The sequence below is a fragment of the Fundulus heteroclitus genome, chromosome 7, assembly GCF_011125445.2.
Source record: "Fundulus heteroclitus isolate FHET01 chromosome 7, MU-UCD_Fhet_4.1, whole genome shotgun sequence".
In the NCBI taxonomy this organism is placed as follows: domain Eukaryota; kingdom Metazoa; phylum Chordata; class Actinopteri; order Cyprinodontiformes; family Fundulidae; genus Fundulus; species Fundulus heteroclitus.
Window position 1 is genome coordinate 12,455,296 of NC_046367.1, and position 27,622 is coordinate 12,482,917.

General features: G+C 40.2%; 1 protein-coding gene across 2 annotated transcripts in view; it reads right to left on the minus strand.

The window, feature by feature from the left end:
- tbx15 (T-box transcription factor 15) overlaps positions 1 to 27,622 on the minus strand; it is a 55,767-nt gene that overhangs the window by 12,850 nt on the left and 15,295 nt on the right. For both annotated transcript variants that reach the window (XM_021307317.2, XM_012880052.3), the window contains exons 3-6: positions 27,501 to 27,602; positions 16,763 to 16,934; positions 5,322 to 5,489; positions 5,000 to 5,064 (exon numbers count right to left, since the gene is read on the minus strand). In XM_021307317.2, coding sequence (XP_021162992.2) covers positions 5,000 to 5,064; positions 5,322 to 5,489; positions 16,763 to 16,934; positions 27,501 to 27,602 — 507 coding nt within the window. The remainder of the gene's footprint in view (positions 1 to 4,999; positions 5,065 to 5,321; positions 5,490 to 16,762; positions 16,935 to 27,500; positions 27,603 to 27,622) is intronic.

Sequence of the window (27,622 nt, forward strand, 5' to 3'; positions counted from 1 at the left end):
TGGCGCCTTCTGTATCCCGTAGTCTGGCGCCTTCTGTACCCTGTAGTCTGGCGCCTTCCGTACCCTGTAGTCCGGCGCCGGGTTCAGTTTTTCCTCTCTCCAGACCTCGCCGCCGGCCTCCTAGATTCCTGCTCCGCCGCCGGCCTCCGAGGTTCCTGCTCCGTAGACGGCCTCCTGGACGCCCGCCGGAGAGCCTGTCACGCCGGGGCCGTCCGCCGGAGAATCTGTCACGCCGGGGGCGTCCGCCGGAGAGCCAGTCACGCCGGGGGCGTCCGCCGGAGAACCTGTCACGCCGGGGACGTCCGCCGGAGAGCCTGTCACGCCGGGGCCGTCCACCGGAGAGCCTGTCACGCCGGGGCCGTCCGCCGGAGAGCCTGTCACGCCAGGGCCGTCCGCCGGAGAGCCTGTCACGCCGGGGCCGTCCGCCGGAGAGCCTGTCACGCCGGGGCCGTCCGCCGGAGAGCCTGTCACGCCGGGACGGTCTGCCGGGACGACCTCCGGAGACCGTTTCTCGAGTGGGCCGTCTTCCAGGATGCCCACCTGACTCTCTGTTCTAGAGATTGGTTTAAAAGCTTTTTAGTTAGTTGGTTTTTGCCCTTCCGAGGGTTGTTTTCTGTTATGGACTCTGGTTTTCCTTTTTTTTTTTTTCCTGACCCTCCTGCCTGTAGCCCCCTCCACCCGCCCGGTCAGACTTTTATTTAGTTTTCTTTTGTACTCTTAGAGACGTTTAAGGGCGTCTGGAATCCGCCCTTGAGGGGGGGGCTCTGTAACGTTTCTGGCACTGGAGCTGCTGATTGCAATCAGCACACCTGTGTCTGTCTCCGCCCTGGCTGCTTATAAGCTCTGCTCCTTGCAGCCTCCAGTGCCAGAACGTCTTGAGCCACACGGTGAGCGCTTCCAGCCTTCTTTTTGAATTCCTGTTTGCCTGTCAGTTTCTCGACCTGTTTTGCCTCTGTTTTTGAAAACCTGTCTGCCCCTTTTGGATTTGTCTGCCTGCCTGGGTCCTGCCTGTCAGCCTCAGAGAACTGGACTGCCTCACCGTGTTTCTGACCCCAGTCTGTCCGTGAGTAAAACTAGTTCGCCTGCCCCCTGTTCTGTCTGTGCTTTCTGGATTGACCTGGACCTGGACCTGGACGCTCTATTGGATTTCCCCTTGGAGACCGCTGCCTGAACTAAACGGATTTCCCCCTGACAAAGACCTGGACCGAACCTGGACAAAGAAGCCCTGGATAACCCCCCTCTCGGACGCCTTCGTAACAAGGAGTCAGAGTTCTGCCCTCAGCACGTCCAGGTTAGTGACCAAACTTCTCTCTAACAAGCCTGTTAATATCTGCTGGTCACTAACCTGAGACTCTGCCTTCAGGAGCGGCCAGTCGCAGAGTGCGAGCCGAACCAGGGACCGAGCCGCAGCGTCAGAAATAAAGACTGATATTATTTTTGTACTCACTTGTTTTCGGGTATTTCTTGGGTCCTCCTAAATTCATCACAGCAATAGCAAAATACGTCACAGTTCCTTTATGTTCAACTTTTTCCCAATATTTACAGCTGTTGCCTTCTGCTCTGATATTTCCTTCTGAATTAATTGCAGAGACGTCAATGTCAGCAGTTCATGGGGTTTAATGAGAGAATATATATAACGTTCTAAAAAAACAACAACATCTTGCTTGAAAGGAACAATGCAAGATATTTCAAGTGTAGGCTGCTATCCATATGTGAACATCATAGGGAATGGAGGAGATTTAGATTTAATTAAAAAAAGTTATAAACAAAAAACTGAAGATGCGAAAGCTGTGTTCTACTGACTTTTATAATCATTCATATGTTTTTGCAGCTGCACAATACTTTAGAAGATGCAAAGAATGTGTGAATGTGTGGTTTTTGAATGTGTTCAAGACTGAGTATATATATAAAAATGTTTAAAAACCAATACAAATATTTGAGAAAAAAAATAAAAGTTGGGTCTGCTGCCATGGACTCAATTTTAAAGGCACTGTCTACAAATTTTCAAAAGAGGTCTGGGCTTTAGAAGGGCCATCTAATTGCTTCCAGCTTCATCCACTCTCTTCGGTGTGGAATGCTGAGAGAAGACGCCTTAAATTGAGTTATTTCTAGTGTTAGAAGTCAGAGGACAAAAACTGATGTAAAAAGCTGTTTAAAACAAAACTGTTTCCTACGACATGTCGAGGCATGCCTGCTCTTCAGTCAGGCTGTTAGAGAGCAAGACTTACAGTGCATAACAGGAAGGCTGCTCTGGAGAATCCTGGACACGGAAACGTTGGCAGGCTTTTAGTAATCGCAATATTAAGCTAAGGATCTACATTCTCTAGAGACAATTCTAGCTGTGCTAACTGCGCTGATTGTTAAAACAAAATGCAAATGATAGATAAATATATTTATATAAACAAAATTATTTTGTCTTTGTTTCAAAGTAGTAAAATCCGGTTTTAGAGCAACTACTCTCTCCCACATCTCTCCTTGTAGTTCTTAGAGTTCAACTGGAAACGGCTACAATCGGTAACTGCAGATCAGCGTTTTATGAAAAATAACAGTTGCAAAATCTGATTAGTGCAGCTCTTCAGAGGAAGGAACCAAAGTAGTTCTGTGTTAGGCTAGAGGTCACTAGCTGAACTTCCTAAATGGATACTAAACAAATTTGCAACATGGAAATAAATAAATTCACATAATTCAGTCAAAACAGAAGCAGTAAAATAAACCGTTAGAGCCATATATTATTTGTTATTTTCAATAATCAAAGTTGGGGGAAAAAAAGAATGAGGCACTGAACTGAGTATGACTTTGAGGGTTTTTAAGGGTAGCCCTTCGATCAGAAGCAAAGCCCAGAAGGGCTGCAGAGATGAGGATAAATTCATTTTTCCTTTGCTTCTCTCTGCGGACAAATATCTCACTTTCTGTTATCTTTTCATCTGTTGCTTTCCTGCAATAAAAACTACAATGCCAGTTCATAAATCAAACAGTCTATTGTTTGAAAAATGAAAAAAGATGTCTCAAATATCTGTGCGCTTAATAATGCAGACCAGATGAAGCAGACCGCTTTCATGTGAGGAGGGTCTGCTGCTTTAACATCCCTCTCATCCCCTTCCTCCTCCATCACGACGATATTTATCGGTGTTCAAAGTCTGACGGAAAACATGGCAAATCAAAAGAAAAGAGACCGAAAGGAAGGAGGGAAGGTTTTCTGTTTACCGCACCGTAAATATCTTCAGTAGTATAATTTATTCTCCTCTCTGCTTTGTGACAACACACAGTGACTAAAGCACTGATCATTTGGGCTGTGATGTCGGTGGATGAGGACATCCTACACAACATCTAGAGTTTCACAACAATGCACGGCTGGCCATGTTCGCTGTGTCGTATCCTGTCTGAAAAGTCCAGGAAATGGTAATAATCCTGCTGAAGTGGTAGTTTAAGGTCAAAAAAATGGTCTAGACGCCGTAGTCAGAGAGGGGGGGTTTGCATTTTCTTACACAACGCCATTGTTCCAAAAGCATTTTGTAACCGCATTTTAGTATGAAACCGTTTTTTATGGTTTCTATGAATAAAGGTTTCATAACTGGGCAGGAATTTACGGTTAAACTACAAAGTAGGCAGAATAACAGACGCAGGTGGTCATAAGGCACGGAAACGGTGCGCGATGGGCCAGTGCCGAACCAGAACACATAACATCACCTCAGTGAAAACAGGCTAGAGGGGTAGAAAAATGCAGATATTTCCTGGGAGATGTCATAATCACATCATAACGATGCTACAGCCCGCTCTATTTCCTGACGTGCCTTCCCTTTATAAACCTGTTCACTTTTTTTTTGTCAAATACAGACCAAAAAGGGTCTGTACCGAGTTTCTGTTGTGTAAATTATGATACAAAAATCTACAAAATAGACAAAAAAAATATTGCTGCATATAAAATGATCTTACAGAAGAAGAAGAGAGGGAAGCAACATAAGCCCGAACCCAATCTAAAACATCCACATCAGAAAGCCTTGTAGCAAGAAAAAGAAAGCTGAGACTATTAGAAAAGTAAAGCAGGCTTTCAATCACTAAAGTATAGCTTATTTAAATCCTGTAACAATTTTGCTTTTCACACAGTTTTACTTTCAGATCCGGCACCCATTCTGAGTGGAAACCTGACATGTTCTGCTGTTAGTTCATGTTTCCCCCAGGAAGATCGTTCCTGGTACCCTGCCTCCATTTCCTGTGTAAAAAACAGTCACTTGTAAAAAGGTGTAAAAGGTCCCCAACGCAAATTCAAAAATTATTTAAAGGCTCATAAAATATAATTCATGTGTTTTTGAGATTGGAGTAGTTAAGACATGTGGTTCACTAACACTAAATGAGATGGCAAGGCAGCGAATGCCATGATTTGGGCCTTTAAACAGAACCTCATCCTGAACTCTTCCATTAGGACATGAAAGTAGACCAATGTAATGAAAAGGTAAATTAAATGATCTTATAAGTGCCCTGCTGTGATTTAAACAGTAATTCTAATTGAAGTCAGAATATCAATAAAACATTTGGGGATTTTCATTCTGTTGTGAAGCTTTCTGCTTCCCAAAGCAAGAAATCTGGAGAAAATCTATTTTCCAACTAGCAGGGCTACATGTGTTGCTGACAAAATGAAGGTGAAAGATTTGGTCGATGTCGCGCAAAGTTCGGTTGAGAAGGACCGTCATTCTTTTGTTCCCACTTTTGCTTCAGTCGTTAATGGATCAAGGCTATTCGGAGTTTCGCGCAAGATGCGGTTTGGGCTCAAGCTGCAGAACCTCACGGATCGAAGTGAGAAAACATTTTTGGGGGATAAAAGGGAGGATTTCCTAACTGAACACATTCCTCATAAGAGCACTTTTCTGGCTGATAATGCAAGATTTTACATATTTTTTCAGAACATAGTGTTAAACCTTGGGAATAATGAATAGGTTAAGTTGGTGGATGGAAACAGATGCAAGGAGGTAAGAAAAAGCGCTCTAGCAGGATTTTTCTGTACCTGTTTCGGCCTGAGTCCCGGAATCCTTTGGCAAAGGGGTTGCGATCAATCTTTAGTCTGGTGATCTGCAGAAATGGCAGCAATGTTTTGTGAAATTGATGAAGCCTAACATTCATTTGCAAACATGTTCTTTTTTAAGCATACTGTATTAGATGTTTGGGGAAGGTCTTGTAAGACTAAAGAGTTTTTCTCAAAAAACTAAGTTATTTGCACCTTTTTTAACAGATCTTTTTTTTTTTCACATATCCTTGGATGTGCAAAGGAAAAAAAAAAAAAACGTCCTGAAACGTTCCAGAAAGAATAAAAAAAGAGCGCCGTTTACCTGCTGGTTCTGGTAGGCGGTGACGGTTGTAAAGACGGTCTCAGAGAAGCTGAAGGTTTTAACTCCCTCGCCGCTCGGCACCGGCTTGTTGGCAGACAGCTCGCTGCTGAAGTCCTTCCTGATGATGTGAACACGAGGCTGATACTTGTGCATGGAGTGGAGGATGATCTGTACGAGTAAAGAAACAAGGGATTTAAAAGCAATGAGGGCTTTTCATGTCAGTAGGGATGACGTAACGCAGCAAAGGAAATGTTTCAGTAACGGTTAAAATACGGTGTATCTCACAGGTAAAGGAAAGCAGTGCTAAGAAAAAGGAAGTGCTCTGGTAAAAGTTGTAGATCCTCAAAGAAATTTAAAAGTTCTCTTCCCTTGTTAAATAACAAATAAGTTGAGATATACTACTATTTTTTTGGATAACTGAGTACAATTACAGTAGCCTGATTACTACCAGACCTGTTCAATCAAGAAATAACTCACACAGAACCCGTCCAACAACATGAAGTAGACTCTAAATCTCAGAGGAGAAAAACAAACGTGCCCTGATCTAAAGAAAGGTAACAACAGAGCAGAAGCAGTCATTGATATCCGGCAGTCTTGAGGGTTGCAAAGCCACTTGTAAGGGATCGGGGCTCCAGTGAACCACAGTAAAAGCCAACTCAAGGCAAACTGGTTTGATTTTATCATTTGTTTAAAGATCTGAAAGCTGTAAGTGTGACAATCAAACAAGTAGTCTCTAATAGGGCAAAAACAATTGAATTTGCAATAATACACTGCAAAAATTTAACGAAAAATACGTAACATTTTCTTAAAATGTGTGTCTTTTTTCTTGATTTGAGCACGCAAATAAGATGATCTGCCAATAGAATAAGATTTTTGCACTTAAAATAGGAACAATTTATCTCTATCGTCTTATTTCAAGTGCAGTATATCTAATTACCTCTTTTTAGGGGTCAGAATACTCATTCCACTGGCAGATAATCTTATTTACCGGCTCAAATCTAGGACAAAAAAACTAATTTTAAGAATTTTTTACTTATTTTTTTTGCAGTGTATTTGTCTCAATTTTACATGAAGTCCTGCAGCTTTTCTCCCTCGTTCCTCGGAAAGTCAACTCGTCGTACGTGACTAAACTTCACGCTGTCGTGAAGCTCGCTCGAGGATTATTTCACAGCCGAGCGGAGGCGTCAGGCGATGCTGGCCCCAGCCTCGCCCCGGGGCCTCGGTCTGCTCTTGATTAATCTGAGGGTGAGAAAACCTCCCCAGAGCCAAACTCCCCCAGTTCGTCCCTCATCCTGCTACAGCAGCGGGGGTCATTTCAAAGCAAGGCCGCAGGGGGGGAGGAAACACCTCTGAATTTCAAAAAACACTACACCTCCAGACCTCCAATCACACGAGCAGTCCAAAGCTGAAATTAAGACTGGCCAGCTGCACGGAGGCAGACTGATGCACGCTTTAATCTGCAATCCTCATTTTTGAAAGCTCGTCCCCCCCTCCGGGCTGCTCAGCACTGATTTTGCGGGGGGTTTTTTTTTGCCATGCTCTGCTCCTAGATCACCTGTCAATCAAAACTGTGTGGGAGGAGCTGCGGTGTCTTTTTACCCAGCACAGTAGACTTCGCACAAATTGCTTCCCCGAGAAAGAAATGTCTCCTGACTCCATGCCTCGACTTTGGTTTCACACCACAGAAGACATACTTTCACCCTTTGCGGGCTCCCTTGTGTTTGACTTAACGAAACCGCCTTTTGAAAACGGGACTCAGGATTTAATCAGTCCTTCCTTCAGGAGAAGAAAAAAAAAAACGGACATGAAAAGAGCTGAGATCCGGATTGGTTCACTTTTTTTCTGCCAGTTTTTGAACTGTTCTAATTTTTTTTACATTTTGTTTATCCATCGTTACCGTAACAGCTACTGGAAAACAGGCAGCGGGGACTTAAAATTGCTTCCATGCCTCTTGACTTTTACATTTTGATACTCACACACTTTAATGTATTTCATTGGGATTTTACATGATGGATCAACAAAGTGTAATCATTGTGTGGTTTTTACATGTGTATGCGCAAAAAAAACCAAAAAAAAAACGTTCACTGCAGTCACAGCTGCAGTTCTACCTGTTTTGCACATCTAGTGACTGAAATTTTCCAATTCGAAATTGGATTTAAGTTTTGATTTCAAATGAACAATTCTAACACACCAACCTGCCATGATCCAAATCCATGCTTTGGCTGTAATTTTAGGAATTTTGTCCTGATGCATGTTGAAATTCTGCACCAGTCTGTTGTCTTTTGCAGCTTCTAACAGCTTTTCTTCCAATATTGTCATGTGTTTAGCTCCCGTCCATCTGTCCATCAACTCTGACCAGCTTTCCTGTAACTACCGAGGAAGAGCATCCCCAGAGCACGATGCTGCCACCACCATGTTTGACTGAGAGGAAGGCGTGTTCAGGGTGATGTGCAGTGTTCTGTGTGTAGGCCAAACCAGTTATTACTTATTATCAGACCAGAGCACCTTCTGCCACATCCTTGCTCTGTCCCCTACATGGCTTTAGACAAACTGCAATCATGTATTGGCATTGTATTCCTCCAACAACGGCTTTCTTCTTGTCATTTTCTTACAGAGAGTACATTTCTAAATTACGTGATTGATTGGTTGTTCTGTCAATAGATTATCCCACCCGAGCTGCTCCTCCAGAGTCACCATTTGAGATATTCAAAGCTTGGGATATTGTTTTATAACCTAACACTCCATTAAACTTCTCCACCAAGTCCTCTCTGACCTGTCTGCTGTGTTCTTTGGTCTTCGTGATGTTTTTTTTTTTTTCACTAATGTTCTCTAACAAACCTCTGAGGCCTTCGTAGAACAGCTGGATTTATACTAATATTAAATTACTCACACGTGGACTTTATTTTGTAGCTAGGTGAAATCTGAAAACTGATTGCGCAGAACCTGACTGCCGATAGACAGATTTCTGTTAGTAGAAAATACTAAATACACTTTTCACATAAAAGCCTGACAAAATACATAAAAGTTTGTGGCTGTGACGTTGCAGAATGTGACAGGAAAATGTTTTTCGCAAAACCCTATTTACGTTTTTATCCATCTACGACATCCAGCTCAAAGGAAACAAGGAGAAAAAAAGCCAATAATGAAAATCTAAACTAGAAAGCAGTTTAATAAAGGAGGTGACACGAAGTAAAAGCAGATGCTACAGTCGCTGAACTCTAAACAAATGACTCAGGGTGCAGCCAGGGGACGAAAGGCTGACAGTTGTTCAAATTCAATTAAACTGAGAAGAGATGTTGTCATTTTCAGTGGAGATAATCGCGTCCCTTCAGTCCCCTTTCAAAGGCATTGGGGAATTGGGATCACGCATGTTCATATAACAGGTTATATTTAAAAGTAGCTTAATGACCGTAATTAAACAGATAAATTACAGACTGTAGATGAACTGACTTAACTTCAGCAGAGACGAGCAAAAACTTTGACCGTTGCTCACGACAATGAAGGCTAGTGGCAAGTCAAAGAGCGGAACGCGCCTCACACATACTGCTGAAAAACAGAGAAAAATATGCATTTCTCACAGGCCAATTACAGGATTTTAAGGGGCCATGAGCAGATGTTCAAAGCAGACTTTGTAGAAATATTTACTGGGCAGCTTTAATCGGCCTCACACAACAGCGCAGATATGCTAAAATTCAACGCATCATTAACTGTAAAGAACAAAAGAACGCGACAAAAGAAAAAAAAATGTCTTGGTTATAGTCCGGCCTGCTCCAGAGTTTTATTAGATTTTCCCATACAGCAGAGAGGCAGGAATTATGTGACAGAAGAAGGTGACAGCCATGAGGGTGAGCGGTGCAGTACTTTTTTAAATAAATAAAGAAAACATCATTTAAACTCTTCTGTCTATTTAGGCCATTTTTATCTTGTGAACTACAGTCACTATAAATCCACTGAACTAATGCTTTAGTTCCAGGTAAACCTTTATAATATTCTAATTCTGGGTTATTTACACACACATACTTCATACACTTTGGCAATACACAGAATTCTTTTTACAGTTTATTTTATGGCTAAATTGTAACAAGATGTTTTGTTCCAAAAATGTGGAATGAATGCTTAATTTCTGGTTCCCCACTAAACTTTTATCACCATACAGTCAGAATCTCTCCCAGTGTAAGCCCCACTGCCAAGCAGATGTTTGAACAAACGGAATAAACAACAGCTTTATGTCTCTCTGAATTCCTAGCAATCATATTGGATCATATGCCCTGTACCAGGTTTTGATGACAGTATCACAAGGAATGACTCCTCTTCTCCGAGTTTCTCAAGATTTCTGCAAAACCTTTGGTGTCTGCCACATTTCGGGGACCTTAGTAAAATGGTTGCTATCTTCCAGGAAATATGCAAAACCGGCTCAAGAAGGATTTATATTAACAAATTAAGGTTTAATTAATTGTAAAGTTATTTTTTCTAACCTCATAAATCCCGCTTTAAACAAGGCCTCCCTCATTACTTGAAGCCACTCTAACTAAATAATATAAAAAAAAAAAATTCCAAATAAATAAATACATTTTTGATAATATTTCAAACTAAACTAACTCTGACAAGATGAGCAAATTAGCCAATTGGCTAACATCAGTAGCTTAATAAAAAAATGTAGTAATCAAATGATGACATTCAAGCTTAAATGAAGATTTATTCAAGATTAAATGAATCAGTAACCTGTTGAATTTACTGACATAAATGTATTACTGTGTATTAATATTAATATTAAAAGCTGTACATGTATCGTATGATTGAATTTAAAGTGTATAAATATTCAATTTCACTTGTATTATTCTTAGATCAAAATGTGTTAAAGATTCATTTTGTGAGTAGTTTGTGGACCTTTGTAAATAAATCAAGATTGTCTTTAAATTGCTATGACTGACTGGAAAACTGTCCATTTAGTATTGAGCTGCTTTCCTATCTTGCCACTTATGCAAGTGTGCTAAAAAACAAGTATTACGTGTATCTAAACCGGAGGAAATGGGGACAGGGGATTCTTTTAAAGTATCTGCATTGCAATACTGCTTGTTTGGGGATCCAGAGTTTAGAATTCACAGTCTGAGGCGTGTGATTGTGTACATTACTTTTGCTATGTGTGTTCATTTCAACAACCATCCAAAAAATGTAATTTCCGTGCCCTAATTGTGCCCACAAGTGGTCAAATAGTTTTTAACCAAATTAACCAAAAAAATCTGTCACACTTTCAGTTTCAAGCATAGAGCAATTCGAGGTGAGTGAAGCAACTGCTTTGCATAGTGTGAGACTAAGTAATGTTATTATTGGGTCACTGCTGTGATATTTGAGTTGTAATTGTGTTGATTCTGTAGTGTCGCACATATGTGCTATATACTGTAGCTCATGTGAAAAGTAATGACAATGCTGAAATAATATTAATCTGATATGTAGATATGTCCATACAGTTCTGTTCTTTTTGCATAATTCAAATACAGTAAGAAATACAGTCTTTAAAATACAATTGCAACTATTCTATGCTGCACTTGAAATCACAAATCAATTCATTATCATCATCGTGTCATAGTATATAAACTAATTATTTTAGGCATATTAATCTGCCAGAGAAAAAATGCTATATCAGATGAAAACATGTAGTTCAATTTTTCTGCATTTAAAATAAATGCACTTTTCAGAGTATTTTGTATTTTTGGCATTGTTTTGGAGTTAGAAAAGTAAGTTGAGCCAATTTCCTTAAACCTTCAAGCCTTATTAAAAAATCCTAAACTACAGGAGACACTGATTGGCAATTTGTCAGCCAGGTCATCATCAGTCATTGCCCCCCCCCCCCCCCCCACCCCACCCCCCACAGACTCTGCTTCTGTTGCAATGTCTGATGATTCACGACATTTACTGTTCGTTGTCTGTTTCTTATGATGCAGAAATCTTATGGAAGCGTAATTCACAAAGACACATTAAACAAGAGGTTGTGGGACTTCCCGCACAGGGAGCTTCCTAATTCATTTCCTTTGGCCCCTAAGCCTCCACCGGGAAAGCAGAGAGTTTAAACGGAACAGCGGGAGACGAAATGACACACTTCCCACTAGCGACCATATGTTATTACACATGTCACTGCTGAGCTGATGTGATCATCTGCAGAGCCCTGACAGAGCCGCGACCTTCCGGGAACACATGAAGCTGAGGGCTGCCATTTTGTCGCTGCGCTGGAAGTGTCTCCCTCGTGGCGCCAGCAGAGCAGTGTGTTTACCATCGCTGCAGTTCCCACTGAATCATTTTCCGAGACGAAAGCTGCATAGCACAGTTTACACATTTACAGCCTCTTTTACAGAAGGTTATTGGTAGAATCCTAATTTAAGAAAAACTTCTTTTTATTTGGCTTCAGTCAAAAAAAAAACTTATTCTTTCTGACATGTTACCACAGATTTTATTAACAATTATTTTATTTTATCAACAATTGTCAAGTATATTTTGGGATTCCAGTCATAACTGCTGTATTATCTATGCCACACTAGCAGGTGGCGTGAACGTTGACACTGACATCATCAGCAAACAGATCCTGAGCATGGGTAAAGCTTTGCTGGGCTAAAGATTCTCCCCAGAAAATAGTCACTTAACTTATATCTGACACTGTTTACAATAATAATAATTCAACCTTAGCCCTAATGAAAAGAGCTCTATTATGATTGCTGTGGCTTCGAGCACGGAAAGCTGATGATCTCTACACGTACACAACACAAAGAGTTTTTAATAATCTCCAGCGTCAAAATCCTCTTTGTCACCAAAACCTCTGAATGCAGCAGGAAATCTATCTTACAAAATATCTAGAAGTGTGTACAGGGGATTAATGCAGTTAATGTAAGTGAATGATGATTGGTAACAAAGGTAACAGTATTTTTTTCCAAAAAAAAGGCACCAGCGTAAAAAGTTAAAAAAAACCTCTCATTTTCATGTCGTCAACCAGCATACTCATTTTTGCAAAAGGTAACGTTGTATTACCCCCTATGGAAACTTCATGCGTAAACTGCATTCCTTCTTTGTTTTGTTCAGCCTACAGCACCACCTAAAGACCTGGCATACTTACTACATGTCTGTGTGTCATCTCAAAATTAAAACATTTTCATAAAAAACAGACATTTACTAACAATATTTATGAAGCATCAGGGACCTCGAAAGACAAACAGTTCCAGGTCATAATTAAAGTAGATCCTCTAAATTTAAATTCAAATCAATGCAATTAATTCCATTACAGTCCAGTCATATATAAAAGGGAGCAGGCTAGGGTTTAATTTGCAGTGTAGTTTGCGACTGAGATCTGCAAGCATGTTGGGAGACATGGCATCCTTGCTATGAACACACCTACTTTGCACCGTACACTTGTGATACAACCACTTAACATGCATGATAATACCAAGCGAGGAAACTTTTGCAGAGACCAAAACATTACATAGTACTAAATGTTTTTAATTACTGAAAATCAAACAGCCAAAATGTATGAAGAGTGCTCTTTCTGTGTTTTAGGAGAAGGGGCAACCCTCTTGTTTGTAACTCCACAGCTTGAGTGCAGTCATGTCAGGTCAGTATGTGGTCCTTTAATGTGGCCCAGGACTCATCTGCAGTCTGACTGCCACAGCGTAACGTGGACACCAGTGTGGCAGACCACCGCTAATGTGGTCGGATATGCCTGCTCCTGCCAGCCTCTCACAGCTGCGTCTAGAACCTTTCACCTCAGATCACAGAGGATGCTGGTTGATACGAAATGTGAACAGGGCCCTAATGAATCCTGCCTGATTAGACATATGAAGCAGTAAATCAAAGAGATGAGGATTTTACTCGGAGCATTACAGATTAATATTTGCACCTATGAAACCCACATTAGCCATTTAGAGTAGGCAAGAACCACTAAGAAACGTACTACAGATGACTGGCTTTGTTACTGACTCACTGCAAGCGAGGCCGTAAATCAGGCATTTTGCGGTCAGACTTCAAGTTTTAGCTGTGGTACTGCATGAGCGAAATACAAATCAACTTCAGTCATTAAGTGCTCTTACCCAAACCATTTTATAACAAAATCCGTGTGCTATGAGAGGAAATAAATATTATGTAGTAAATTCAGCACACTGGTTCAAATTCCAGACTTCTAATAAGCTTCCCGTATAATGCATAGACTTCAAAAAGACGGAGTGTGGGAGGGCAATATGTGGTACAGAAGAGAGAAAATCGATTTTGAACGAGACTCATGGCTGTGTGAGTCACGAAAGCATCAAGTTCACGACGATCCCTTTCAACTTTCCTCTCATGCAAATGCATCAAAAAACATTTCCATCCAAGAAAGGCTACACAGCTCCAGAAGAATTTCATTGCTCCAGCAACATGAAGGGATGTGAAGTTTAAACGGCGACAATGAAAATCACAGCTTGAACATTTAAGCGCAAAGTATCTTGGGTAAAATTGGACTCTGTGATTGACTGAGTAAAATTCAGCATTCAGCGTATTATTGCGCCGAATATGTGACATTTTCCCAGCATTAACCAGAATCGATTTAAGCTTGACCTGTCTGTCAAAAAGTCAAAAATCCTATATTGTTACACTCACTGAGCACATAAGATCTAGCTCAGCATATGTTTTCTTTGTGAGAGAAGAAGATTCAAAGTTAGTTGTTTCCAGTATGACTTGGAAGCACCGGGATGTAAAAAGGTATTTCAAAGGAAACATTATTTTCTATTAGACGTTGAGACTGTGTGCAATTAATTTAGGTTATGAGAGAGAGGGAGAACAAGACTTTGAGCAGATAATAGGAAGGCTGAACAGAGTGCTACAATGAAGGGGGGTAGGGATTTCCAGTTTTTGATGAAGACCAGGACACCTTTCCATCAGAGGTCTCCAAACTCGCTGAAATTATAGAGTTGAAAGTAGAGGTGGGCCAAAAAAATTATTTTTTTTTTTATTTATTTAAAATTCAAAAGAAACATTTTTGTCCATTTTTCATTTTTTACCTGCTAGTCCATAGACTAAATGGCCAATATCGTATCTAAACTGGTAAAACATTCAGATTTCTCTAGAAAAGGGATCTGTAAATCCTTGCAGATTTTTCTTCAAAAACTCGAGCTTTGTTTGGCCAAGCCAGCTATTGGCTAAAAGTGAATTGAGGTTTGTGTTCTATTTTTACATTCAATTGTAACCTGAAAACAAAAATTAGGCTTGGTAAAATATTAATATTAATGTATTCATTTGTGCTTTTTTATTTAAGATAGATTTCAACTTGTCTGCATCTTTTATTGATGGGCCTGGTCTCAGTAAGAATTTCACCACAATGTTTTTGTTAAGAGTATCTGCATCAATCAAGCGTTGGACATCGCTGCTTTTGATGATGTAGTATAGACAATATTATCTTCCTTGTTATAGAGCAGAAACTGCTGTCTGGCTGACTGAGTGAGGGAGGATAGGATGCGGCTTGCTTGGAGATGGAAGCTGGTCAGCAGGAGTGTTAGCAGGACATATGCTAGAGCTGGCCTACAACAAATACACCACTGCATTCTCCTTAATTCTTGTACCTTAGTATACAGAATCAGAATCATCTTTATTTGCTAGGTATGGGTACACATACAAGGAATTTGACTGTGGATTGTACAGTGCTAGCTTATACAATAATACGACAACACAATAATGCAGTAATAAAATCATACAGTCCAGTATAGAAATATATGAACACACTTTAAACAGCTGCACAAATTGAGACAATAATGCAGTGGCGCAATGAGGAGTAAATCTTATTTGCATTCTTATTGTTTTGTACATGGAAGTGATGTACAGGTGCACATACACATACAAACATATATGTCCACAGTGTGATTAGTGCAGAGAACGGGAATGCTGGAATAAACAAGTATTATATAGTGGGTTATGTACGTGGTAGGTGGATTAGGTGGATCTGTAACCTGCTAAACCATGAGAAAAATCCCTAAGAGAACTACTTTACTTAACCTTGTTTTGCTAACTTCTCACTGACTGGCTTTCATAATATATATATTTTTAATCTAGATTAAATGACAATACCTTACTTCTTACTTGTCATATCTGTGTATAATAAAAACTTTCTCTAAGACTTTATTTACTGCTTGAACCCTCTTCTTTCGGCATTTCCCTTTCAGGGGTCGCCACAGCAAACAGGGGGGTCATTTTCTCTGGCGTAAGAACACCTCAGGTGAGAACACCTCAACCAGTGTGCACACAAAATCTTGTCTTTCAAGCAAAAGCATTTCAGACAGATAGTAGATAAGTTGCCTTCAGTAATTTGAATCAGGTTAACAAGATGACCGTTATCATGAATAGAAGTAAAGAGATGTTTTTCACTCTCTTGATATTGTATGTGGTGGTGAAATGGAAATAACTTTTGCAAAACAGGCCAGATATTAAACCGAGGCACAACATTAAACTAACGTCGCTGACCAGTGTTTTCCTCCCTTTAAAAAAAAATACTTTTTTATATTTAAAATTGTTGGTCATTGTTTTCATCTTGAGGTCTGTTTGGAATTGAGAACTCAACTCTTTAGACGGAATCAAACAAACTTATTTTTTTCATTGCATTAGTAGTGAATAGAAGCCTAACTTATGATAAAATTAATTTAGGAATATATATAAATATTAAAAATACCTTGTTGACAGAATTTCAATCAAAAATAAGTCTGATACAAAATGAATATCTATCTATCTATCTATCTATCTATCTATTTATCTGTTTTATCTTTCTATCTATCAACTATTTTAAGCTGATAAACTATTGTTTCGACTGTAGACAATGGCAGGTTTAGGTCGGTTGCTAATTTCTTTAAACCCTTTTATAACTTATTAAGATTAACACACATACGCCTTATAAAAGAAAAAAGGATAAAAGAAACGGGAAGTCATAGATTACTAACTGAAATTATTAGACATTTTGGATTAAATTGAAGAAGCAATTTAAGAATTAAAAACTGTTTCAATAACATTACAGTTATCAGTTGTCTTGCTTTACTTTTGTTTTAAACACCATAGAATTTTCTATATCCTTATTTCTCAGTATTTAATAGAAAAATTTGTCTCTACATAACACCAATCAAACACTTCTTATAACTGCTGACCGACATTTTGGTCAAAAAATAAGGATTAAAAAAAGAAAATCAAAAGAATATTTATTTTTAACAGGATTTCTTTTCTTGACTAAATATATTCAAATTAATGATTGATCAGTTTCCAAAATGTTTCACTTTGAGGTTATGCTGCTGCAGTAAAAGACTAATTTATCTTGAACATTTTTTACACATCTTTACAAGGGCTGCCAATAAATGTGAAGGCAGCCATTCCAGAGGGATAATTACTCAAATGATATGAGGTTAGGAGGTCACACTGAGCAGCAGATGACAGAAAGAAGGCAGTTTTCTTACGTGTCCCTGGTCGTCCAGCTCGTTGTTGGTGAGTTTCAGCTTGTCAAAGCTGACCACCTGCCTCATCCAGGTGTCTCCGGAAGCCAGGGAGTCTGGATGGATGTAAACCCGTGGAGGCACCGGGGAGTCAGCGTTTCCTGCTACCATCCACTTGGAGCTGTGATAAACGTACCTGCATGAAAAACAGGAGAACCCCACTGTGAACACCTGCATACGTCCCTGAGAAGAGCTACATCTCAATGCTTTTATGTAAGTTATAATTTCTACATTAAAGAACAATCAATACAGATGATGGAGAATTATTATTATTATTATTATTATTATTATTATTATTATTATTATTATTATTATTATTATTATTGTGATTTTTAAAATGCCGTACTGTAACTCTTTGTATCTCGCTTTCACTCTCGTTTTTTTTTTATCCTTTCGGAGTATTCTGCTAACGACGTCAAATGATGCGCAGAAAGTTGATGGAGGGCGAATGTTCCCTCATCGCCTCCCTATTTCCTGGGCTCATTTGAGGTCACTTCAAGGTTGAGCTGGTCCTTATGACTGAGACCTCGTTTGGTTGAGAAGGGCTGAAAGGCCTCAGCATTTTTCTCCTCTCTGCTAAGAAACAAACTCCAAACACTGAGCCGTGTTGCCACAATACCGACTGCAAAAACCGATGTGCTGTTTCTTCATTCCACTTAAAGTTTCCAACAAGGCTGAGATAAAAAAAAAAAAAAAATCCCATATGCAGTCACACGCTCGGCTGCATAGTTTAAATTAAGCATAGCCATAATATTTGATGATGTTGTGCACAGGTTTTGGTACAATGGGGAGTTCCACCCATTAAACAGCAGGGAGAGGGGAGAAGAAAGCAGAGAGAAATGAAAAAAAAAAAACGTTTTGTTAGCAATAGTTTCGCAAAAACAAAGGATTAAGGCTTTAGTTAATTCCTTCAAGCAGAGAAAAACAACAAAAGAAAGAAGACGGGAAAAAGGAGCGACTGAAAGGAAAAAGAAATGAATGGTAAGAGAAAGTGCCGCAAAGCAAGCAAAAAAAGGCCAGCGGCTTCTCGAGGGAGAAACTCAGAGAGATAAATACAGCGGGCAGAGAGGTAGAAGAAATAAAAGGGGAGAAAATAAGTAGAGAAATGGCAGAATATGGCTGGAACTAAGTGTGTGGAGAGAGAGAGAGAGAGAGAGAGAGAGAGAGAGAGAGAGAGAGAGAGAGAGTGAGAGGAGCACAGCTGTTTGCTTTTAGTTCTGGCCCTGTGCTCAGTTGAAAGTGTTTTATCTGCAGCGTCTCTGCCAAAGTCATCACTCACTCCTGAAACATGGACAAGACTCTCATTTGGTCCTTTTGTTAAAGCCTTCGAAGGGCTGCACCACCCTTTTTAACACACACACACACACACACACGAGAAAGGAAAAATATACACTCTACCACAAAAGAAAATCTCCTATGAACATATGAAGACAACAAAAGTCACACACAGAAGATATTTCTGGTCCTGATGGTCACACTCCCCTAGACTGGCATATCGGAGCAGGAGTCCGCTTCAGGTAAAAACGGTCTCCCAAAACTATTCGTGAACTCTAAACCTTTTCACTTTATGTCTCTCTGCCACCATAAATTTCAATGTATTTCATTGGAACTTCCTGTGATAGACCGACAGAAAGTATTACACAGTTGAAAGGAAAACGACAAGTACATTTCTTTAACAATAAATTTAAAAAAAAAAATGGAACATGTGGCTAAGGACCAAGGAACGTACCAGACAGACAAGGAACAAAGTTGTGGAAACAGTTATAAAACACAGTTAGATGATCAATCAATATCCCGATATATTACAGAGCACTGTTCAATCCATCATCTGAACATACCTAAACATCAAGCATCCCCCTAAGCTGACAGGCCAAGCAAGGAGAGTATTAATCAGAGGAGCAATCAAGAGCCCCATGGTACCTCTGGAGGAGCTGCACATATCCGCAGCTCAGTTAGGAGACAGGACAACTATTAACTGTTCACTTTACAAATGTAGCCCTATTAGGGGAATGGGATGAAGAAGGCTGTTGTTGAAAGACAGTCACAAGGATATAGAATACGTATGCAGTTGTCCATGAGTCCTGTAGGGGACACAGCAAGCGTGTAGCACAAAGTGCTCTGCTCAGATGAGACCAAAACTGAACTTCTGAAAATAAACCCACATGTGATGCATGGTAGGATGAATGGAGCCAAACAGAGGATAATCTTGCAAGGAAACCGGTCAGAGGCTGTGTTATTTACGCAGTAGTGCAGAGTGGACTCTAATTTGACCATGCAGGCAGTCTAATTTGACCATGTGGCAGCACATGCCTGGGATTGGCTGTAAGGACACTGGACCCGCCTCCACCATACTGAGCTCCTGTGTGGACCATTTCCAGAAGCCACGGCCCAATCCAGAACTTCCTCGACCCTTTCAAAGACTCCCTGAAAGCCACATTCAGGGTAGCTGCATCCGAACAGTCAACACTGTTTGCACCCATGTGCTATTAGGGTTAGGGTTTTATTTCATTCCTTTTTGTTTGCATTCATCTGGTTTAACAACGTGTTGGACGTTGTCTCTTTTGTTAAAAAAAAAACTTATAAATAAACCTTTAATCAACTTTACCAATTAGACTCCTTAATTTTATGTTACCCCATTCTTCCAGCCAACTGTGGGCGTAACAGGCTGCAAAGACTTTAAACTGGGGCAAAAGTCCACTTTCCACCGGGGAAAAGACCATAAACATACATTCAGAGCTGAGATGGAATAGATTAAGTTGAAGCTTATTTTGAGAGCTAGAAGGACCCAGTTAAAATCTGGATATAAATCCAGTTGAGAATCAGCAACAAGCATTCTGCATCCAGCCTTACAGAACTTGAGCTGTTTTTGTAAAGAAGAAGAAGTTCAGTCTCTAAATGTGCAAAGTTGTTGGAGCCACGCTTAAAAAAATCTCGATCTGTGATTGCAGTGGGCAGAGTTTTATAGAGGGTACTGACTAAGGGGGTAAACAATCTACTACAACAAAATATTTAGTTGTAGTAGATTTTGAGAATATTGTATCATTTTCCTTTCACGTCACATTCACGCGCTACTTTGTGATAATCTGTCCTATAAAGTGCCGGTAAAATGGGCTAATTTATGTGTTTGTAAAATAACATAATGTGGGGGAAAAAATCAAGAGGTACGGATACTTTTGCTCAGCACTCTATCAAGAAAATCAGTTTGGTGGTACAAAGAAATACAAACCGGACATTTTTCGAATCCACAAGCACGTTCAGTCCTACTATAAACTAAAAACATGTCTTGGCAGCAGAAAAAAGCTAAACTGGTCAATATTTTTGCGATGTGCAAATTTTCCACAGGTCTCAGCATGTTTCTCCATCAGCATGTTCCGATGTGTGCTTTAAACCACACAAACATAAACGGACATAAACATGAGGTACATACAAAACATGCCTTATCTGCAACCCGGAGGGGCTCGGTCAGGACTGACCTCTGAGAGAGAGGTTCTGTCACAGCAGAGGCATTTTCTCTGGGCTTCTTCTTGGAGAAGGAGTTTTTGTTTTTTAGTTTAATCATTTTAATTTGTTGTGCTGTTCAGTCAGGGCTTAGAAGCAAGAGCTAAATGGATAAAAGCAGGCAATAAATCACTCAATAAATACAGCTAGCTACTGTACATTGTAAAGAAATGTTGAAGTTGTCTGCTTAACAAAGCATTTTAAGAGTTTGCATCTTTCTTTTAACATTACAGCCCATGTTAATACATGTCTGCATGAAAAAAAAAAAATACTCTGTTTTATAAACATTTAATTTCAATGGCAAACTAATTATTCAGTTTTTCACTCTGTGATAATGGCCCATGTATATCTATTTGTACGAGTGGTCCCATGTCGAAAATTATATTGCAAAATGACCACATTAATGCATAAACAGGATGTAGGAAGCAACTATCAAAAGTCCAAAGAGAAATGATAAGTCAGTTGCGCTAGGGTACGCATGAGAAGACTAATCATATTCATGATATATTGCAAGCGCATGTTTAAAAAGCAAAGGACGGGCTTTGCGGGATGTTGAAATAACTTTACCAGACTTCTCCATTCTGCAGAAAATGGCAGTATAACTAATAACTCCCAGGAGTTTTTATTAGCTGCATCATTGACTGCTGAATTACAAGTGATTACATTTATTTCACCTAACACGGCTACCTCGTGCTTAAGGATGTGCCACACAATTCCCATGAGCAATTCCCTGTTGAAGCAATGGCTCATGGGAGTTTTAAGGGAAAAGCATATTGAGTTAATAGATGGAGCGGCATGGTGAAGTCTATTGAGACCAGAACAGATTCCAGCTGTGGTTAGCTTCAATACTACAGAACAAGTTCAGAAAGCATCACTAGATGATGGCCAGACGTCACTGGTTTGAGTCAATAGGAACAGTAAGGCCCTATTACGCTGTTTTTTTTTCTTCCTTTTTTTGTTCTTCTCCAACGCAACCAGTGGGCACTGCACTTTGAAGTCCTACTGTTCTAACTTCCTGCTACACCTAGCTGTGCTGCATTGCTAGTTCATATTTAAACAAGCAACAAGGGAAGATTTCATTTCAGCTTTATCTTTATTTCTGTCCTTATCTATAACTGGTACAGATATCAGTTTTATTAGCATCTGCACTAGAAGAGATATGTTTTCCTTTGCTGCTGCTGGTGGTGTAGAGTTCCTCTTGAATTACGAGGCAGGAGACCTAACCTGCCATTGATGGCTCAAAAGCAATTACCTTTTTGATAAAATATGTGACTTTTTTGTATAAAGTTGTTAGGTGAAAACTATGTGAAAAAGCTTCTTAAAATGACCCGCAGAGCTTAGAATAGCCACAGATGTGTGTTAATAACAAAGCTATAGTGGTAAGATGATCACAACTAGTGACCAACTTACAATTTTGAATCAAGTTTGTGCTTTCCATAACTTAGACAACTTTATTGTCATTTTGTATGTACAGAGTGCATACAGAACGTAATTTCGTTGCGTACAGCTTACGACAGTGTAATGGGACTGCAGGTGGAATAAGGCAACATTTCACACACAAAGCATGAATATTGATTTACAGAATGTGCAAAAAAAAGTAATTGTACTTAAATTGTGTGAAGTAAAATAGGCAAAGCAGATATTTATCCAAAATAAACAATTTCTGCTTACTCGCTTATCTATACAATAAGGATTTATCCATCCCTGTCGTGTTTTCACTGTAATGCCACACTCCTCTTTATGACTTTTGACCTGAACACCCTCGCACAGATGCACGGACCTCAACAAAGGGTGCCAGGCGTTTCTGTGATTTCCTGTTTGGAGAGCTGTTTAGGGTTACGCTTGGCGTAGCAGGGAAAGTGTTAAGGAACGAGGAAACTCTAGCCCCAAACAGGACTGGAAATCTGATTAGTCCGCTCGCTTTCATCTTTTATAAATCGACCATCTGGCATCGGCACGATCAATAAAGATTGGACTTTATGTGACACTCTTACTGGACAGATGGGGATGAGAGAGAAGGGGGCGGGGGTGCTTTACGACTTCTCAGGCAACACCAAACCATACAGCTGACAAAACTAAACTGAAATGCATGCTCAGATTCTCTCCGTATTAAATTACCACACATACATACAAACACACACACACACACACACACATTATTGTTTAAGATACAAAGGGAGGACCGTGCCTAGACTTCCATTCAGTTTCAATCCTTTCTAACTTAAACCTAGTTGACACCTCACTTTACTGGTAAAGTGAACAAAAAAGAACAAGAACACACACATAAACACACATATGAAACTGAGAAAAGTATTAGGTAAAAGCATGCGTTTGTAACACAGTTGATGTGGCATACACCCTGGGCCAAGATCAGCCTGTACATTGACTTACTATACTGATAGAAGGTAGTTAGAGCATTCTGGGATGAATGTTTAGCTCAAGCTAAAAAAAAAAAGGCCAAAAAACCTTTGTGAGACCACATGTGTCTCCTCATATTTTTATACCAACGAAGACCAATCATGCCCAACACATGACTAATATGAGAATGATGCTTAAATCAGTCTTTCAGTTTGCCCTTTAGATTAGGTCAGGTGTCTCTATAATAATGATTTTGTAAATGAATGATCTCTTTGATTGAACGGCTTGTTGTTGGTTAAAATGTGCCAGCAGTACACATGTAATCTGACAAAAAATATTCAGAAAGGAGACATTCCCACAAATTGGATAGAGGGTTAGGTTAAAATCTATCTTTTGCTCAAAATTCTAATGGTATGAAAATTCTGATAAACTTAGACAAAGGTTTATTCTCGGGGGTAAAAATGAAATAGTGGCAATTTTGTTGAAGTACAGTGCATTACAAAAGTATTCACCACCACCGCCACCCATTGGCTTTTTGCTGACTTTTTTACATTCCAACCTGTAATTAAAAGTATTTTTAATCTTATTTTATTATGATGGATCTGCACAAAGCAGTCTGAGTTTGTAAAGTGAAATAAGAAATTGTCATGTGCATACATATCCAAAAGTTCTGGAGCAACCAGTTACCTTTAAAAGTCCCATAATTAGTAAAATGTAAAGTGTCACATGATCAGTCAGTATAAACAGATCTTTTCTGAAAGGTTCCTGAAGCTGCAGCCCCACTAAGCAAGAGGCATCACACCATGAAGACCACAGAGCTCTCCAAACAAGTCAGGGACAAAGTTACTGATGAGCACAAGTCAGGGTGGGGTTCTATAAAAACATCCAAATCTTTGACGTTCCCCCGGAGCGCCATCAGATCCATCATCATCAAATGGAAAGCACATGGTACCACAACAAACCTGCTGAAGCTCCCAGACCGAGCAAGGAGGGGATTAATCAGAGAGGCAGCACAGAGACCAAAGGTAACCATGAAGGAGCTGCAGAGCTCCCAACGGAGACCGGAGGATCTCTCCATAGAATTACAGAGCAGAGCTTTATGGAGGAGTGGCCAGAAAAAAAAGCCATGACTGAGTGTTAAAAAGAAGAAGACACGTTCTAAGTTTGCCAAAAGTCATGTGGGCAACTCCCCAAACGTACGGAGGAAGGCGCCCTGGTCGGATGAGACTAAAACTGAACCTTTCGACCACCATGGAAATTGCTATGTCTGGCTCAAACCAAACACATCCCATCACCCACGAGAACAGCATCCCCACAGTCAAAACATGGTGGTTATGCACACTGATGCTGTCAGTTGTTTAGTTCACTTTGCTGTTTGCCTCATAATAAAAAAGGTTGTGAGTCAACGAGACATGAAAAATGCCCTTTATATAGGCAGGTATTATCAAGTGTTGAAATATAATCATTATGAATTTTGACATCAAATAATTCCAATGAAGTTCTTCTGCATAGACAATAGCTGCAGCATACGCATTGCATGAGCGGTACCGTGACGCACTCCTAAAGCGAGGCGGGCAGCCCATGCAGAGTGGGCCGGTCCCAATAAAGCCCATATTTCCAGACGACAAACTCCCAAAGACTATGAGACACACCAGAGCCCAGCTCAGTTTGCAAAGCCCTGTGGTAAATTCCTCAGCCAGGAAGAAAATCCTATTTAATTTTACAAGACCTTTCTGGCCTCTAAAAATCCTCCATGATGTCTTGGTTTGCTGGTGGGAGAACTAGGGAGAGGCGACGGAGCCTGAACGCTCTGGTGGAAACGTTGTGTTTTTAAACAATGGTGTGAGGCTGCAGAAAGGTCATATCAAATTATCCGCCTGATGACTGGTTGAAATAAATCTGCTCGGCAGCCGGGGGGGATCTTTGTCACACGTCGCCTTTAAATAAACTTTACTCTCGCCCAGCAACACGTGAAAAAACAAACCTGTTTCAGTCCCATCACTAAAGTTCCAGATTAAATACGCAGCTGCAAAGAGAGGCGGTGCAACCTTTAAATGCGCTGCTGGCACACTTTTTCTTCCCCAAGACACCTTTTCTAGGTAATTCTGACCAAATTATCGGTTTGTCATTTCCATCATTCTTTGCATCTAAACCTTTTGTCGTTTGTCTGCACTTTATACTGTAATTTACAAGCTGTATGCAACGAAATTTTGTTCTGTATGCCCTCTGTACATACAAAATTACAAATAAAGTTGTCTAAGTCTAAGTGATGTCTCAAACATTAGCTTCAGCTTTAAAAACCATTTGTAATTACCTGAGTTTTTCATCACTGCTAACATTCCCAAGAAAGCGTGGGAATGTTAGCAGTGATGCACCAGTCAACGGGCCTGAGAGCCGAATCGGCTAATTTTGCTGTGGTCGATGACTGGTGGGTCAAATAATGAAAACGTGGATTTTTTTTGTTCCAATTCACAAAATACATACCAACAAAATGTAACAGCCTGTTGTTTCTGATGAAAATCAGACAATGTTTAGATACAACTGCTTTGTTGCATGTACTGAAAAAGCCTTTAATTCGTTCAGTTTCTTTTGGATTCTCCTAATTTTTCCTTTCTAGAAAAGAAAAACCTAAAATCGGTCAGATTCTGAATGGGTATCGGTCAGGAAAAGCCTGATCAGTGCATCTCCACTTTTGACCTTTATGCTTTACTAAGAGAAACAGAATAGCTCAAACTAGAACCTCATAAGTAAGATGCAGGTTTAGGTAAATGCAGGTTTAGGCGTTAAGATTCGGCTCTAATCTATTTCCTATTTAAGCTATAGAGGACACACCCTTTGAGAGCCGTTACTCTGTCAGCTTCAAAATCTAAATGTGTAAAACTTCTAGTCCTGCTTGAAAACTTCCCCTAACAGTGTTATCAGTACTATTGATATGGAACAGACGAAATAATCCCTGAACCTTTGCCCAGAGTTACATTATCCTTGTCAGGCGTTTCCATGTTTAGCGGTCCCTGCATGCCAGGCATGTTAGTATTTATAGTTCTGTTTGAGTTGTAGGAGCTGATGCTTTAGCGCAGTGACTGACTTGAAGACGGTGTGAGTTCTAACATGTGGACCCGGCTCTCCTCGCCCAGGGCCCGACTTCTTTTTGCTTTTCTGGTATTTTGTTTGGGTTACCACACAACATTCCTTCACATTGACATAGCTGACTTTACTGACCAAATGCACCCCGTCGTTGAATGAATTTTGCATACATTTAATATTGTTGAACTATTTTCATGTATTTTAATGATTTTTTTTCTTTTTACAAAATAGAGACGTATTTAAAATGTTGCACCTAATGTCATCAAAATTTAGAAACAGCATTTTCCACTATGCCCCCACATTTACAGCTGCCATGTGACGAGATCTTTGGAATATTAAAAAATTTCATAATTATTATTGAATAATTATTGAACTTTATTGATCTCACAATGGAGAAATTCACTTCTGCATCTTAACCCATTCCCTTGTTGAGCAGTGGGCTGCCACTGTGCGGCGCCTGGGGAGCAATTGGGGGTTAAGGGTCTTGCTCAGGGACCCAGAGTGGCAGCTTGTGGGAGTTGAACTCAGAACCTCTGGGGCCGAAGCTCTGTGCTCTAACCATTAGGCCACCACTCCCCCAATTTAACTTTAACTTCCCTAAAAGCTGGATTTTCTAGGTGTTATGCCACTGCTATAAAACATTAATATATATATTTTTTTTTATTACTCTTTACAATAAATGTGAGGGCTGCTGTAAACATTAATTCTCTCGCTGTAAAGTCTTTTTGCAAAAAGCCTTTGACAGCAATATAAACAGACGGTCTGTCCTCATCTGCAGGTGAGCTTCTCACATTTTTCTCAGCATCTTCATCTTATCTTTGATCGATAAGTGCTGCCTTACCACTGCAACAGCAACAGCCTTCCATTTTCCTTCTCCCGAAAACGCCCACTGCAGACATGCACGTTGAGAGTTATGCTATCTGCAGGCCGCCTCTGGCTCTGCTGCTCTTCTCTGTGGGATGATGAATACATTTCAATCTCCCGTCTCTGGCTCTGACTTCAGGGACTGCGGTGCTGCGAGCCAGGATATCAGTCTTATAGCTTATCCAGAGAGATCCATCACACACGAGCCGTCCTCCAGCACACACACACTGTTTAATCACTTTCACTTCGCTTCACCGACGCGGATGACCAGGGCGAGTTCTTTCTCTTTAGAACAGTAGTAGGGGGGGAAAAAGGCCTGAAATATCTTTGTTTAGTCCAAATAACGTTACGAATAACTGACATGATGAATGGATGAAATGAGACGTGCATAACGAGGGCAGGATGTTTGCGCGTCGACTGATGTTCTGAAAGTCCTCCAGGAAAAAAAGCGGTTGTGGGTCCAGCTCCACCAGCAGCGGGGTGCAGCTCTGGCTGCAGAGACAGGGCTGTGCAAGATGTGCATTTAATAAAAACCCAAGGCTGAACTGACTAAGAGACTGAAGCTGACCTGATTTTCTGCATCTGTAGTTGTGATGTTTTTTTTCTTCTTCTTCTTCTTTTTTTTTTCATTTTGGGTAGAGTTTAACTCTTGTAGCCAAAAAGCATGTGTGACAGCATTAGGACCATCATGGGATTCCACACTGAAGCCCAAAGAAATAAAATCTCCTTCGATGAAACAGTTGTTCGGTTAAGAAACTCTGGGGTAGATTTATGAATTTAAATGTCAAGCATCATAAATAAAGACGATATAATTTAATGGCAGGTTTAGCACCGAGGTGCTGCTGTTTTGGACGACACTCGCAGCTCCTAATATTGTATTTGTGCATGAGGAGGGCACCTGTATCTCTTGTTGTCCACAGGCACGATGTCCATAGCGATGTAATACTGCTGATGGGGGTCCAGGCCAGCAATCTTTACCCTCATGGCCGGAAACATCCTCCTGATGGTGACAAAAAGCAA